Below are 17467 nucleotides of genomic sequence, written 5' to 3' on the forward strand. Positions count from 1 at the left end.
TAGCAAAATCTCCATTATGGGCAATTTGTTAGACTTTTAAATTTACATCAGGAGCCTAAGGGAAAAGAAAGCTGAAATGGAACTGTAATTCATATTTCATAAGCAATTAAATAGTTACAAATTTTAAACAGAGGCTTACAAGTTTTGAGTCTGTGTCTATGCCTCTCCTCCCTCTCAAATCTATGGGAAAATGCTTAATTTAAATTCATACATCTTGCACAGATCAGCTATTGAGGTATTTTAACTGACTGTAATTTTAGGTTAATGACTACTTGCAATAATAATATTGAAAAATTATCTGATGTCTAGTGCATATTTTTACTCTCAGAGGAATGCGTGCTCTATGAAACTTTTAAAAAATGATCCGCTATGATTTTTAGAAAAATATTAATCTATATGCTTACCTAGGTAGATAAAATCAATTAAAGGCATTAATTAAATTTGGGTACTGATAGAGCAATATGCTATCCAGTTAAATTAAATGTTACTTATTAAACCATCTAGAACAAATATTTGAAGAGATTTGTAGGACACTTATCTCAATTGTAACTTCCTCAGGACAAAGACAGTTCAAGTACACATTTGGTGAATGTAATGCAGTGAAGTAAGAAAAAGCAGTGAAGAATTCAGGTTAACTTGCTGCAAAGTTTGCAGCAGCCAGCAAAATAACTCTTAGGGCTGTGTTACCTTTCTGGTGTATATCTGAGAAGGACAAGCTAGTAATGTCATCTGCTCAGCGTGCTGTTCTGTTAGACTCGTTTGTGTTTGTAGCCTGAGTAGTCTTATTCTCTCTTACCCTATACAGTCGGACTGGCTATTGATGAATTTAATTTTGATGTGTGGCTTTTTCTTTGGTAGAATCATATATTCTTGCTCTCTCACAGTCAGATTATGAAAAACCAGTGAAACATCAACCTTAGCTGGCACATTTTCTGCAATCAAACTTAAGGTATGAACTCTGATCTATAGCGCATATAGGCCTGACTCAACAGGCATGCAGACTCATCACACTGAGGCAGTAAATAGGCACCTGACCTGACCTGCTGAAGAAACTGGGAAAGCTCAGCAGCGTGCACTCAAGTACATGCTTGAACGTCTTGCTGAGGTAAGTCTTAGGCAAGCTATGTCTTAGCTTGTATTTCAAAGGCTGTTTACACCATCACAGTTTTCCAAAACAGTTCTTATTTCACTGGTTGTCCCGTCAGTGGCCCAGCTGATCAAGACATTTGCCTGCAGAGGGCAGAGCACATTTGCCAGTAAGACCTGTTATGAAAAATACTTAAGGCATTTCTCTGAGAGTGAAGTGCAGTCATTGCAGCTCTTCTGGAAAACAATCATTGGACAAGCTGTCCATGAGAAATAGCAACTGAACAGGTTATTAGTGTTAAACTAGAGGTCTAATACAAAAATGATCGAGGAGAAAGAAAGTAACAGGCACATGGCTACACAAGAACCAGTAAGAAAACTAACAAATAAGAACTTGCTAAGATGGGCATGAATACAAAAACAGCCCATGATGCTTAGGTTAACCTGCACATGTGATCATAGGGGTACAAGCCCACTTTGATGAATCAGACCGTAAGATCCAGTCACTGGTTTCTATTTTTCTTAAACAACTGGATTTGGAAAATCCTTGGGGCAGGTTCAACTTTTAGAGTTTTAGAAAAGAAATGACGCTTTTCTGGATGACAGAATAGACAGTATAAGCAAACTCAACATCACTTCAGCGGACAGTGGGAAAGTGGGTATATTGTCTTAACAAAAACTGGAAATTACTAAAATGGAAGGTCACAGCAATCTTAAAAAATAGACAACTGAAGAGAGAGAAAGCTCAAGGACAGGGTATTTTTTACTGCCCAGGACTTTAAGAGCTAGCAGCTTTCATAGAATACCAACTCATTAATAGAAATCTGACTCCTCCTTTCCAGGAAAGAATTATTTTATCAATCATGAAAGGCTGGTTTTATAATCCATAGGAGAAAACTGTGCCTTTGTTGAATGTGAGCACACTATGAAATGCCTACTGGTGTAGTTTTGTTTTATATCTCACATTTACTCACCACTCAGGAAAACTGAGCACAGTAACTAACTCCATTAATCACTTCACATCAACAGATGTGAATAGCTTAAAACTATCACAACACATCCTATTGATTGTTTACATTGGCAATGGATTAATTTTCCATATATAAAATCCACTCTCCACTACTTTCAACAAACATTCATTTAGCCCATACTCAGTGAGTCCTTACCTCACTGAACTAAACTGAATGAACTACAAACTAAACTCAGTCAAACCCGCAGGGACTAGAAACCAAACCAACCCTCTCGAGAATGACAATGTGACGTCTTAACGAAATTTCTCCATGCTTCTGCCTCCTCTCTGAGAAGATATCAGACCTTTAAGAGGATGATGGATGCAGGAGATGGGAGGCTTATTCCGATCAAGTAGAACAGACATTATAACATCCCCCAAAGTTTTGGAAACTGGTTGCTGTTATTGCCTCACTGGACTTGAGACTTAAGCTGATAGGATGTTTGCTCTGCGTATCTAAAAATACTTTATCCAGTACTTCCATAGGGTGCAGAGCCACCTTCATATCACCAGGTGATTTCAACAGTCTTGAGTGGTGAAAAGTTGCATAGACTGAAGATTATTTATCCTTTTTAGAGCAAAAGAATTATAAAGAGAAGAGAAGCAATAGCTAATTTGAAATAACATTCTATATTATGTACATCAAGTCTCATGTATTTGATTCAAAATGAGTGTTAATTTGAAGAAGGACCAATGGGAGCCCCAAACCCTCCTGAGTAATATCCTAAAGAAATGTATTTTCTAGAAATTAAACTTTGCTTTCTTAATGAACACATTTTGCAGAGATGAGTTATTGGTATTGTCAATTCAAATTACCAGTGGATCCTCCTTGCAGAAGAGCAGTCCCTTTTGAGGATTTATTGTAAAACAAAATACTAGACAAGGATGCATCTTATTTGTTTCCCCCACAAGGATATATCATTAATGTGTTTGTAAGAACTAATATGCATGGCCCCCAAATTACATCTGTGGAGTCATTATAAAAAGTGCTTACTGTATTGCCATATAATTAGATTCCCTATGCTGAATATATTATTTCAAAGCTGTCAGAAGAAAATTACAGACCTTGTGTAACTCCACAGGAGTTGGTGACATGATTTCTTTCATTTCTTGCTTAATTTTTCTCAGAACCATGGACTTTCTCCCCACATCTGACGGCAATGTGTTGCTACGAGTAGCTTGACTGTAATGTGGCCTTACAGTACTTCTTTCCTGGAAGCTGGCTTGTCTTCCCAGCTGGCTACGAGGTTGTGGGTTTTCATGATTCAAACTCATTGTACTTCCTGACATAATTGTGGCCTAGAGCATTAATGAACAGGTTAATTTTTAACACAGAATGTGGGTTAAATAAGTGGTTAATTCATAGCAGTAGGAAAAACATCTCTGTTCTTTGTTAAAACACAATCACTCAGGGCACAGCAAAAGGCAAGAGGATAGATGTTCAATCTGCTTGCAAGTCACTATAAAATAAAGGACCACAACAAAACACAACAACAATAACAAAACCCTATGGGCAGAAGTTTTCAGATGGCATTTCAAACTAAAATACTGAGCACTAGAATGGCTATGCTTGTAAGCTAGTCCCCTGGCAGACTGAAGGGTGTGTAGTATAATTGCTTATTTTAAAAATATTTTACATGTAAATAAAACAATATTTAAGTTGCGGCATAATTGCATTTGTTGGAATCAGAGCTATAGGAAGGCATTTACAATTCAGACTCTGTATGCAAGGTAAAAAAATGTGAGTCAGCACAGTATGTAGGCAGCTCTAGAGTCAGCACTGGCAGAGAGCGTGCCCGGATACCATCCCAGGCTGGGGAAAGCTCAGTGCAGGTAAGCTCACTGCCTTGAAAGAAACTTCGCATAACACACATATTGCAAGAGTAACTGCCTTAGCTTAGCACTAATACTTCAGAGATACAAACCCCTGTCTCACTGCTGGTTTTAATCTCAGTAAGAGCTAGCCTTTTACGTTGGATGCAAGAATACACTAAGGGTGAAATCTTGAAAGATGACAACAGCAGTCATCTCATCCACTGGGTGGAACGGACTGACATGAAAAGCACCTGTGTACTGCAAGGAGCCTCCTCCCTTGTGAAAGACACTGCTCTGGGGAACAGGAGACAAATGCACTTTGGCACAGCCACTGTACAGAAGTGCCACTGCTGGGATAGGGTATGCCGAATTTCCTATTTATTCTCCCTGGAGCCGATAGACAAGTGAAAAGGGAAATTAAAAGGCCATAACCTGAAGTCTGACTGGGACAGGATGCAGACAGCCTGCTTAAAAATGAGAAGTAAAAATGAAGGGGGAAAAACTAAGGGGAAAACCAGCAAATAAATGTTTGCTTCTGACCCTGGAGAACATGTCTGTCACCCTTCTTTCTCCCAGCTCCAGCACTACTTTCACTACAAGATAATATATTGTAGCCTTAACAGTCTCTCTTGTGCTCAGTAATGACTGATACTACTCCCTGATGGAGCAAAAGCATCCAGAGGACTTGGCAAGCAACAGTTTTCTTTGCTCTTTGGCTGAAGACCTTGAAATGAAAAACGGTAAGGAGTCCTTGGACTATGCAATGGCACTTCATAAAATAGAGGCATCGCCATTCTCGGCATCCTGTCGTACTGAATAAGTCTTGCTTTCTTTTCAGAGCTGTGGGTTGTGCAACAAGGCGATGCTATAAATGATACAGCATCTACAGTTCTGAATTTCACTTTTGTGAAAGGCTGAGGAAAATCCAACGTGTTGAAGTAACTGAATTCTGGTCAGTGTGAATGATCTATTTCCATTTTGGAATTACCTATTTCCATTTCCTTTTATTGTGCTCTGAATATTGAAAATTGCAAGAGAAGCCTGTGGTACTGAACCATATCTAACTATGGAATTAAACCAGTATAACATTTTCTCCTATATTTCTCTGGTTTGCAATAACAAATACATGAGAATCACATTTTGCTACCCATACATGCAATACAAAAGCCATAAATCTGAGGAAGTAAATTAATCTGAACTGAAAAACTTTCACCCAGTTATGCCATTCACATTCCTCCTGGCTGCTAAAGGACTTTATATAACATAAAAATGAAAATGAGATTCTGCCAGTTTTGCAGCTCCAGGAATTTAAAAGAACATAAAAGAAAATATTTTAGGACCTTTCATTCCACAGCTGTGAGTGGCAATATAATCTTAATTGTTCTGATTAGGCAACTTAGAGAAAAGGTGATTAGAAAAATAAAGACTCAAAGTTACTCTGTCTCTGTTCCCTTCCGCCTCTACTCCCCTCACAATCTAACACAAAGCATGGTTAGATTTGCAATTAACTTCAGGATGAAATGTGAAAATTTGCTACGCAGTGAAGAAATTGCTGTATAACAAACATTTCTCACATTGGCAGCTTTTTTTGCAGAGTGGTAAGATTATAGGTAAACATTTTGAAAAGCTGATTTTCTTTTATGTTCATCTTAATCAAATTAAGTTTCAGTTGAAAAGGCAACCTACAACATGCTAAGAAAAGCTGCATAAAGCGTCTGTCAGAGAATGGGATGCATTGCTGCAGGAAGGTTATGCCCACTTAAGAAGTTCTGCGCCATTTGCTGCCTGTACAGACAGCATCAATGGTTATGCACAGCAGAAGCTGCAAGTCAAAAGCTCGGGGTGAACATGTTTATAGAATTTTGGTTGCATTGTACAAAAGAAAACAGCTTTGGTTCGGGGTGGGGGAGGCAGCTGCACAAGCAAAAATATAAAGGTAAAGGGTAGGTACCAAGAGAGTCATGTTTCTCAAACACAGACGCCTGTCAGCCTTGTCCTGTGGAGAGGGGTTAAAGCTTTTAAATGAATTGGTGTGATTAGTGCAACTTAAAAGAAAAAAAGGAGAAAATAAAATGAATGTAAACCAAACCAAAACCATTATATTTCTCTATAATTGGAAAGAAAGGTTAAGATTGTTCTACCTCTAGTTCCCTTAGAATTCCTGACTGGCCACAGGTCTCTAAATCCTCCAGAGCCTGAGACCAGAAATTTTCCTCCTGGTCAGCCTCGGTGTTATCATGGGTACCTGTGAAGCTAGATTTACAATGAGAGGTTAAAAAAATGTGGACTTTTTGCCTTCGAAAAATATATTTTACACGCGTGCCTTGCCACAGATTGCAACTTGAATGACAGGATGTTACGGTAGGTAGGCAGGAGAGTGGGGAAGAGTCGCTGATCAGGAAAGGCTGGATGAACATGCAGAGCACATGACAGACAAGTCTTCTCATAACCTGGCAGTCGCTAGCAGCTGGTAGGATCTGAGCAGCAAGTTATTCAGTAAAGAGATAAATGGATTCCAAGAACAATTCAATACACATTTTTACTGGATTGAAACTGGGACCTCCCTGTGAAAATTAATGAATCAACCAGTAGCTGTGTGCAGAGCTGCTCTGTGCAACGAATATTTGCAATAAAACTTTTCAACCTCACAGACTTCTCCCACGGCATATGAAAAGAGCCCTCATTTTTGCAAACAGCATTTTGCAAAAGAGGGATGGTGGTGCTTTTTACCTGATTCCTTCAGCCTAAGCTGCATTTATCATTATCAATTTAAGCCCACCTGACTGCCATCATATAAACTGCTCCACTCATTTCATACACAAACACAGAGAAACTTTCAGGGATGCAACTGTCTTGCATGGAGACTTAGGTCTCTGGTGTTTCATAAACACACCGAAGCCTTATTACTATCACTCTTGAGCAAGATGTTGGTGACAGCGATGCTTAGGGAAGCTGCCCAGCAAGAGAGGTCTGATAAAAAACGTCAACTCTGGACTGCAGCAACACAGCCCAAAGCAACACTATTACAGTGTATGTGCGTGTGGGGAGGAAGCAGGAGGTTTTTGCTGTCTTAGCAAGAGGAATCAGCTCAATGAAGGTTCACACAAGCGTCAGAGCTGCTGCATGGGAGGGGGCTGATTATGTGAAAGGCACAGGGGAAGGATGAGGAAGGAAAGAATGAGAATTCGCCCTTTTGGTGGCAGCAAGCTGTTACTTTGGAGCAGCTGCCCATGGACTGCAGCTAGTGGTGCTTAATAGCACATAAACAGAGCAAACACCATTATGGAAGCATCTGAGGCCTTGCTTGACAAACAATGTATTACTGAGAATAGCGTGAATGTAACACTGTTAACAGAATAGCTTTTAAATAGGAGAACTGCCCAGCACAACGGATGACAGCTCGAATGCTTCACACACATGATACTCTGCCTCAGAGATGCTTTCTTACAATTACAATCAGTCAAGCAGACAATGGTCAGCCATTTCAATCTCTTATTGCAATGATTCTCCATCTAGCATCAGTGTCTTTTCTAAGATATTGCAATAGATACAGCAATGGTGAGAAGAATACCTACTCAGATCACAGATGCAATTCCTCCCAGGCAAGATAAGAAAGTATTTAAAACATGATTTTAGAAAGACCCTTGACTTCTGAAATTAGCTCTTTCAATAAACCTAAGTAGTTGTTTTAATAGCCAATGCTGAACATGGGCTAATTTATCCATTACAATACCTTTCTTTATCTTGCATACTAATATTATAATATAAAATGGAACTTGAGTTAATGAACAGGATTATTTGAGGCAATTGTCTGCGACAGCAAAGACTGGATTTCCTAGAGCTGGAGGCCCATTTCTTCTCCAACTTCTGTGAAATCTGAAATCATGATGCCTGTATGTCTGGACCTCTTTTTAGCTGAAGCAATTCCTTTTTTTGCCCTCACCTCCTCTTTTGCCTTTACTCTGAGTCTTGTCTCCTGGTGTGTGAAATGCTCAACTTTTGCACCTCCATTACAACCACATGAATAAACTGATTTGTAGCTGAGCTAGTGCACCAGAAAAAAAGAGGTACCAAAATAATTTCTCATCTAGATGGCTTTTTTTCCTGAAACCTGAGAGATTGATTTTATGTCATGTAAAATATTGTTTGACATATAAAAAATATATTTGGTTTTCTGATGCTTATTCAAAGAGCCATCAGAAATTTAGATGCATAAAAATGCTGAAGGAGAGGTAGTGGGACAGATGTGAAGACAGAGGTGCCTATGATTTGCTTCTTACCGCCATATGAGACACAAAATCTTTTTTTTTTTTTTTTTTTAAATTCAGGAGGTGATAGGATGTTCTAGGGTCTGGCAGACTCATTCCTGTAAGCATTGTTTTAATGTGCAAAAAATTTTCCTTGGAGCAGGAACTATAATAGACTTGTCCTCCCTGCCAGTGATAGGTAGACACCAGGCTACAGAGCAGTTTAAGCTCTCTGGTTTCATTTGCTTGCCAACTGAAATTTCATTGTCATTCAATGCATGTTAATGATGTGTTTTCTGCTTTTACCCTGTTTTTCTCCTTTTTCTCATTTCAACTGTTTTTCCTTTCTTCCCCCTTCCCCCTCCCCCTGCCTCAGCCCAGCTGGATCTCATTCCTGTGCACTCTTTGTTCTCCTACCTGGAAGTATTCCACTCTTCCAGCTGTCCCCCACCTTTCCTTTGCCCACCAGAGGCACCTTTCCACATCTTGCCCTCTTTCTTCATGCTCCTGATGCTCTCTCCCCCTGATCTTTCTACAGAAGTTTGCTTTAAATGGTTTTCTTGATTCTCTCCCAATGTCTCAGTCTCCTTCTGTTGCCACGTATTCTTGGAAGCTGTGCTACACAAAATAAGGGTAAGAAAAAATTACTTTTTAGTGTTAGAGAACAAGATAAGATGTTTAGCTAGAGGCAGAGAAGAGGTGGATTTCTGGGGATCCCTGTAACAGCCTGGAAGAACAGACACGCCCTTCTCAAATACTCCAGCACTTGGTATAGGACCACCACCAGGTGTGGCATAATCCATTTTACAGATACAGGGTTAAAATAATCATTATTTTAACTTGTGCCATATCTCTCTGATGTGAGTCACACTGACACGTAGAAAAAGATTCTTTATTGTGCATACTTTCTGTTGAATAGTGCTTTAAAATAGTAGTAGAATACATGCTTTTCATTTAGAAGATTCTGTATTTTACAATCCAGCTTCCCGGTTCACTGCTCATCAACTTTTTCAGCCTATTACTTATGTAACTGCAGAACAGTAGGTGTTCTGGAATCTATGGCTGCATCTCATCTGAGAAACAAAAGATGGGCTTTAACTGTGGATAAAGATGCTGCTATTAAATTAAAGATACTAACTTACCAAGAACGGGAGGTATGAATAAAACTATGGTCATTTCCTTTATTAAATATTGCCCACTACTAGCCTATGAAAACTCCTAGTGTACTTCTGGCCAGTAGGGACCAAAGGAGCTGGATACAGACTGAGAGTTCACACTTGCCCAGATCTTAGCCATCAGCTTGCCAGACAAAATGCCACTCGGCAATCTGCTGTATCAGAGGATTTGTCATTCAGATTCTGAAAAGCAGCACTGGCATCTAAGCCTTGCCTTGATTTGTATTTCAAAGGTAACAGACTGGACTTTATAGATTTACTTATCCAGTATGTTTATACAGGAACCAGAAAGGTTTTATTTAGTACTAAACTTGAATTTCTCACAGACTGGATTTCAGGCTTATTGTGCTGCTACACCAAGAAACTATTTCTAATGAAGGACATGCATGTCTGCAAGTCCTGAGGATGGGTACAAAGAGCACAGAAATCTTTCTAACTGTGATGTCTGTCTTCCCTTGTCTGAGGAAGAACTGTTCTTTGGCAGGAACTACCCAAGTCTCTGCAGTGGTTCCACTGCCGGATCATCCTTAGAATAGAGAATAAGAGACTTTTGGATCTTTCACTATCTCCAAGAATTGTCAACTAAGCATTTTTCCCTCAGGAAGTTCTTTTGCCTGCAGAGAAATCCATTGAGAAGGAGATTTACCTCTCAGAAGAAGAGGAATGAATGCATGGCAAACCACCATAGCTTTGGACAAGATATTTCTACCTGGATCACTTTGTTCTCCTACTGAATCACTGCAAATGTCTCAAGCATTTATGGAAGAAGACTGTAATTTCTGCTTCTTTGCCCAAACCAAAATGAAGAATTTTCATGGAAGACAAAAGATTAACATGCCAGTTGTCTTTAGCCACTTTATTTGTAGGTTTATTCTTGTGGAGTGGAAAACAGAGCAGTTTTTTTCTGAAGCTTACCCAGGGGAATGCCCTAATTTTTTTATTTGTTTATTCTTAAGAGATAAATGCTGTGTTTTTTTGTCTGAAGTAACTAAAAATAAATATATGTCTTAGTTTTGGCATCATAATCTTCCATAAATGTCACTAATCTACCCTAATAAGTTTCATGAAGTATAAATACTATATCTCACATTTAAAGAGAGCTGTTACAGCTGCCTTAGAAAAACATAATTTCATTCCAGGCAGTAAGTGTTCATTTTTGAGGCACTGCTGTAGCTGCAAATCAGAAATCAGAAACTCGTATGGGAACTTACCTGCTTGCTGTAGGTCGGTCCCATTCGTCATCACTCAGCCCTGTATCATGAAATGGGTGGTTTCGTGGTTTGCTTGGAGGGGACAAACTAGTCTGTTTAGGACTCCTCCATTCATAGGCATTGAAGTTGTATCCTGAAGCCTGATAGCTGTGTCCTGAAAAGATGAATTATATATTTACAGCACTGTATATGTTGTAATGACAAAAAAGTACATCTCTGAAGCTGGGTTCTCTAGAACTTGGATGTGGACTCATGATTGCTACCTTTTTTTTTGCAGTAGTACTCAGATTATTTATGACCTAAATTATGCTTGGAATTAGGTGTGCTCTAGAGCTTCTCCTGTGAAAGTCCATTGAAAGCAAAATTTTAAATATATCTAACACTGTTCTCCTACTGTTTATGTCTCAGCTGCTTCTGATGTTTAGTTCTAGACATCTTCACAATTTATCAGTTTCCAATTTGACATCATACATTGAATACTAGCGAATCAATCACGTGTGTTATGGATATGTTAAATATGCGTTAACGTGGTCATGTGCAACATGCCCAAAATTAAACTTAAGCTATTAAGAAAACTGCGCTTCAGACCTATTGAAAAAAGAGTTTGCAAGGATGCATTAAAAAGGATGCATGAACTTGACTCTTCAGATGACTAGCAAGAAATTTTTTTCTTCCTCCTGGTAACTTTCTCAAATTTGGAAGCAATGAAGCCAAAAATTAGTGACATATTAGTGTCAATTATGCACAGTACTACCAATCTGTAGAATGGCTACCTAGATGCAAAAGTTGGCATGGTGCAGAGGCTCTCAAATGACCATTAACTGGAGTAATGCCAGAACAGGAAGGAGGGCGGCTGTCTCGGCACCACTGAGGCAAGGACTCATTAATACAAGTGCAGGACTGTGCTGTCACAGCCCCGCACTGCCCTGAATAAAGGCCAACATGGGAATCTCTGTACCATGCCCCTTTGTGGAAGAGGGACTTGCACTTAGCTACTGCTTTTTGCTAGGGCTCTGAGAGCTGAGAAAAGGCTCGTCTCATGATGGGGACACATGCCCGGGACCAATATACACTTCATCGCGCAGAAAGTGATTTCTCTATCAGCCATTTCCAAATATCTCAAGGCTGCGTAAGTGGCCTTTATATCTGAAGAGTTTATTTCTGGCTGCTTTTATCATACAAGCTATGTTGATATTAGTTCAATATGAATTAAGTGTAATTTGAATTCCAAGTAGGAACCAGACAGTCTGACTTCCAAGTGATGTATCAAGAAGAACACATGGATCGACTTGTCACAAGCTGATGCTGATCTGGTAAGCAAAATCCATTATGCTAGAGCTGCTATATATATATATATTTCATCCTGACATATTCCTTTTCTAGCTCTCTAGTCAGCATTTTCTGATGTGCATATTGGATTAGGAAGTGCCATTTTGTTGATGACTCACAAACATCACTGCGGCCACCTCTCTAAAGAGGGCAGTTTGCTTCCATAAATCAGTCTAGACCTGTCTCTCTCAAATCCCATGTAACTACAGAGTTCTGTGCATTTTTCAGCTAATTGGCAGACATTAACATATTCCCAGATTCTAGGAAGAGTTTTGGTTGTGAAAATGTGACTGCTGCGTGGGGAAGGCTCCGGATTAGTAAGGCAGACCACATTAGACAAAGGTACAAAATGGGGTATTAATTCAAGGAGAGAGAAGACTGCTCACCAGCATTAAATTAGTAACTAATAGGATAAAACATTATCTGGTGCTCCAGGAACATTCCCCAAACTCCTCAATTTGCTTAGCCTGTGCTTATGCCAAGAAAGGTTTGGAGAGAAGCCAAACTCAACTTGATAGGTCAAGAAAGAATGAACTTTAATAGAAATGTGGGTCACATTAGTACCACAGCAAGGGATAAGGTGCAAATCTAATTGCACTTAGGCTGTTTAGCAGAAGTGCCATGTATCCAGCCAAGTCTGGGCTGATTTTTCCAAGGGAGTTAGAAAAAAACCTGCTTTGAGATACTGGTTTAGTTTTGGCATGGCATCCGAATCATCAGGACTTCGGAAAGCAGTCTGGGCCTCAATCCTTTCCGCAGTTGAACAATTTGCTCCAAATATCATCAATTCACCCAGGAAATGAGAACTATCATTTTGACTTTTTCAGCAATACTTCTCCTTAGAACTTAAAAATATCAGAAGAAAATTTAACATGATTTATTTTGATAAACTGACCAAAACAGTTAAAAACAGAAGAGGGGACAAATTCATCCCAACTCTAACTCCAGTGAAATACAAATTATACGGGGGGGGTTTAGCCCAGTACATTGAGTACTAAAATGTATCTAACAGTAAATTAGAAATAAAATGTAGAAAACAGAAATTAAAATTAAATATATTGAGACTGTCTTGTTTAAAGTAAGTTAATGCCAAATATATGTAGTAAGGCTAAGAAATACTTAAAAATTAAAGAACAGAAAAAAATGGCCACTAGTAGTGACATCAGCTACTTCCTGATCTCAGGTAGCTTAGCAAGTTTCAAAGGAAACATTCTGCTTTCCAGAAGAACTGCCAGTATTATCATTGAGCAGGCACATTAGAGAATAGCAATGAAAGTAATCAGGACAGAACTTCAGTCTATATGGGAAATCTGCTGGGAAGAGCTCGGTTTCAGTTCTCTGTGTGAGGGTATAAAACAGCTGTCCATGAGCTACTACCCCTGCTCCTGGAAAGCAACAGAAGGAAACAGAGAAATAAAATTGAAAGAATGTGTGCAATCAGAGCAAGTGATAAAAAATTATTTGAGGTAAGGATCTACCTGTCCAAATACCTGCCAGGTAGTGGGAATACCTGCTTTACTATGGAAATAAACATTTTAAAGAGAGTTAAATAAAACATTGAAGCTGTGTGGAAGTTATTTTTCTTGTTATCTAGGATATTACAAGATGTCTGTATCCCTCACTGCCTAAATAAATATCTTACAAACTAAAATGAAATTATTTGAAAATCCTATATAAAACAATAGTCAAACAGAAGTAGAAAATTTAGCATTAAGGAAAATCATGTCTTTAAACAGAATGATTGTTTTTGAGGGCTGAAAGTTAGATGTTAATGCTGCAGGAATGAGGAAGAAGCAGAAGATTTACAAATTATAAGCAACGCCTAATGTTCCCCCTTCAGCAGTTTATAATAAATCTGTTTTCAGTTAAAAATTACTGCATAAGAGCACCACATTCATGAACATCTTCAGTGTGTTCTGTGCCTTGCATTGATCTGTATTTGAAGGATAAACTCATTTAGTTGTGGATGAGTTGTGCACTGGGCTATTCAGATGTCAGTAAAGCTAACAAAAGCCTGTTAATGTATTGATAAATGCTTCGTAACACATCACATTGTCATGAAAGGATGAATCTGAGGCCAGCCAAGTGTAAGAAATCACGCTGCCTGGCACGGTGTGTGGTCATAATGAGACACGGGCACATTACAAAGTACAAGGTTTAAAGTTGGTACAGATGAAGGTCTCTTTAAGGCAAAGGAAGGTAACCACGAAGGCGATAACTTCTACTTTAAATGTCAACTGCATTCTTGATAGTACCTTGATTTCCAAAGCTGGTATCAATACCAGAGCCATCCCATGACTCTACGGCGCTGTCAACACTTGGGACTGTAGTGGAATAGATGTCTGAGAGTTTGCCAGATTTCTGTGCAGCAGAGGCTTCATCTTCAGCATCGCTCAGTTCACTTATGTGACCCACAGGGACAGAAAATTTCTTGGGACTAGTAGCTGAATAGGATTATAAAAAAAGAAAAGGGGGTGGTGGTCATTGCTTTACTGCAGTTCTAAGAATATGCTTTTTCCTACTGACACAACATTTTTCCAGGGATGGTCTAAATGCTTCTTAATCTGTAACAACATATGCATTAAAGACCACTGATGCTACCCTTGGCCGTACTCACCATCTGTCTGCTTCTTGATTTTCAAGGTGACAGTTTCTCCTGCCATCTGTAATAAATGAATGGCTTCACTCAAAGGTTTTCCTTTCAGACTGCTACTATTTATTGCTAAGATTCTGTCTCCTATGTGAATTGCCCCAGTCCTACAATAAGAGAGAAGTAAAACATTGAGGAGCACAAAAAGCAACAAAGGCAATTTCTTTGCGTATTTGGAGCATGACAGTCTCATGTCCCTTCCTTTCTTTCATTTTGCTTTTATAGCTGTGTCACGGAGTAATTCTTTTGTTAGAAATACTTAAAGCAAGTCACCTCTGTTGTAGTGACAATAGCAGAGCTGAGGCATGGAGATGTGGATTTCTGTGTTACTGTGGTAGTTGAGTTAATCACCTATGGATGACACTCATTGCAGCCCACCTGTTAAAGAGCAATCTCAGACAGCTCAGTAAGTTCTGAAATGAGTCAAGTTTCTAGAAGTCCCACAACATAACAGATAATGGCAGTGTGAGCAAGTAACCAGCTATTTCACCAGTGTGGCTTTCAGGATGGATCATATCAAGAGAAGAAAAGAAATTCTCTATGTGTAAATGCACTGTTTGTTCTGGCTGCACACAATATCATGTTTTGTGTGCTTTTAAGTTCTCTCTGAAACCACCACCAAAGGTACAGTTGCAATGACTCTACCTATCCTGGAAATAACAGGCGATAGAAAACCTTAGCATTTTCATTATTCTCTATACACCACTTACCATGAGGAGCATTTCCACTCCTCAGATAATGCCGCTATGCTGTATGTAAGTGCACATACAGATGCAGTGTGTGTATACAATAAGCAGCATATTTTCAGATAAACTTAGACACATGAAGTGCTTTCCTTACCTATTCTACTCTACAAGGCTATTGCTTTTAAAAGGCTGCTAAAATGTTCCTGTGACTGTGCAGTTTGATTGACTAGTCTTTCCTAGGTGATTTATAATAAGGACCACAATCCTCTGCTCTGTCTTGTATAGTATGTGCAAGAACATCCTGTTAAGATATTCCTCATGCTCCTGAACTTGGCAATGATCAAAAAATGACAGCAAAAGGATTATAAACTCAGATTTAGAGAATTATAAAAAAATAAATTGCTAAACCATGAAAATTAGCATGTTCAGGTAAACAAAAAAAATCTTCATCTTGACAAAAGGAACGCTTAAAAATAATTTGCTTTCCAATTTACCTTTCAGCTAATCCTCCTTTTGTAAGGCTGGAAATGATTATGGGATCAAAGGGCTCTTCAGTACCAGAGATCGTAATTCCAAGAGGCCCACCATAGCGCTTGAGCTCAACAGTATAAATAATTGCTCCAGAGCTCTCCTGTTCATCTGCAATAAATGCCAAGGGGATGCAATTGGTTTCTTATGAAAGAGGGAATGAAAAAAATAGCACATTCAGTCTAGTAACTGGTAATCAAACAACATTATCAAAGGATTACATTTCAGATACACTTCTTAATCATATTCTACTGGATTATTTGGGGGGGGGGCGGAATTATCTCTTGTGCAATTTCTTTTTTATTGCCAAAACCTGATTACATTGAAGTCAATAGAAACACTCTCCTCATTCTATTAAGATTAAATTTTACTCTGTTTGAAATCTTTGTATCTTCTTTCCTATTAAAATGTAACTTCAAGATATTTTATGACAGAATCACAGAATGGTTGAGGTTGGAAGGGACCTCTAGAGGTCACCCAGTCCAAGACCCCTGCCCAAGCAGGCTGCCCAGGACTGTCTCCAGCTGGCTTCTGAATACCTCCAAGAATGGAGACTCTACAACATTTCTGGGCAACCTGTGCCAGTGCTCAGTTGCCCTCACAGTAAAAAAGTGTTTCCTGATGTTCAGGAGGAACTTCCTGTGTTTCAGTTTGTGTCCACTGCCTCGTGTCCTGTCACTGGGTACCACTGAAAAAAGCTTGGCTCCTTTTTCTTTACACTCTCCCTTCAGCTATTTATACACATTGATAAGATCCCCCCTGAGCCTTCTCTTCTCCAGACTGACTGGTCCCAGCTCTCTCAGCCTTTCCTCACAGGAGAGGTGCTCTAGCCCCTTCACCATCTTTGAGGCCCTTCCCTGGACTCATTCCATTACGTCCATGTCTCTCTTGCACTGGGGAGCTGGACCAGCACTCCAGAACTGGACCCAGGACTCCAGAAGTCTCTCACCAGTGCTGAGTAGAGGGGAAGGATCGCCTCCCTCGATGTGCTGGCAATGCTCTGCCTGATGCAGCCCAGGAGGCTGTTGGTATTCTTTGCCGCAAAGGCACATTATTAGAGAAAGTTACTACTATTGTATAAATTTATACTATTATATAAATAGTCATCTATAAATAGTCAATAAATACTCATCTGTTTCTTGAACTGAATGGAAGGTATTTAGAATCAAAGATAATTCAAAAGTTTTAAAACCAAACTTCCTTAAAAGAATTGTGGGGAAAAAAATCAAAAGTCATGATAAGATGAGCAGCTGTCTTACTAGGAAAACCTGAAATATATCCCATGTTTCTGATGCACAAGTTTTAAGCTTTTGTAACAGAATCAAAAATAGCTTCTGAATTCTAAATTATCAACTAAGTTGAATAATAACTCCATTAGATTTGATTTCATTATATTGCAGAGTCATTTGCGTTATTTTCAAATTTCAGTCTCACCAAACAATCAGAAATGGAGATGAATTTATCACTGGGTAAGCTTAAATACAAGGTATTTTCCTTAAACAATACCCCACAAGTGGTGCAGCAAAAAGAAAGGCTCCTGTATTTATACAGTGCATGCGCTTTACATACTGTATAAAAAAATCACAGCAGGAGAGCAATCAACTGTAGTACCTTTGAGTTGTGAAGGGATATTTTAAAATTTAAAATGTCAGATTTCTCCTCAGAACAAAATAACAAATGCTCCCTTGCCCATCTTATGATATTGGTATTCAGCCAGAATGTCTGGCCTGG

The 17467-nt window shown here is 39.0% G+C and overlaps 1 protein-coding gene across 1 annotated transcript in view; it reads right to left on the reverse strand.

Moving 5' to 3' along the window:
• The window catches only part of GRIP1 (glutamate receptor interacting protein 1), a 129952-nt gene that overhangs the window by 5565 nt on the left and 106920 nt on the right, over window positions 1-17467 (reverse strand). The window contains exons 18-24 of the mRNA XM_009586815.1: window positions 15703-15847; window positions 14490-14629; window positions 14128-14316; window positions 10544-10697; window positions 8575-8775; window positions 6052-6163; window positions 3161-3394 (exon numbers count right to left, since the gene is read on the reverse strand). Coding sequence (XP_009585110.1) covers window positions 3161-3394; window positions 6052-6163; window positions 8575-8775; window positions 10544-10697; window positions 14128-14316; window positions 14490-14629; window positions 15703-15847 — 1175 coding nt within the window. The remainder of the gene's footprint in view (window positions 1-3160; window positions 3395-6051; window positions 6164-8574; window positions 8776-10543; window positions 10698-14127; window positions 14317-14489; window positions 14630-15702; window positions 15848-17467) is intronic.

Source organism: Fulmarus glacialis, unplaced genomic scaffold, assembly GCF_000690835.1.
Source record: "Fulmarus glacialis isolate BGI_N327 unplaced genomic scaffold, ASM69083v1 scaffold4341, whole genome shotgun sequence".
In the NCBI taxonomy this organism is placed as follows: domain Eukaryota; kingdom Metazoa; phylum Chordata; class Aves; order Procellariiformes; family Procellariidae; genus Fulmarus; species Fulmarus glacialis.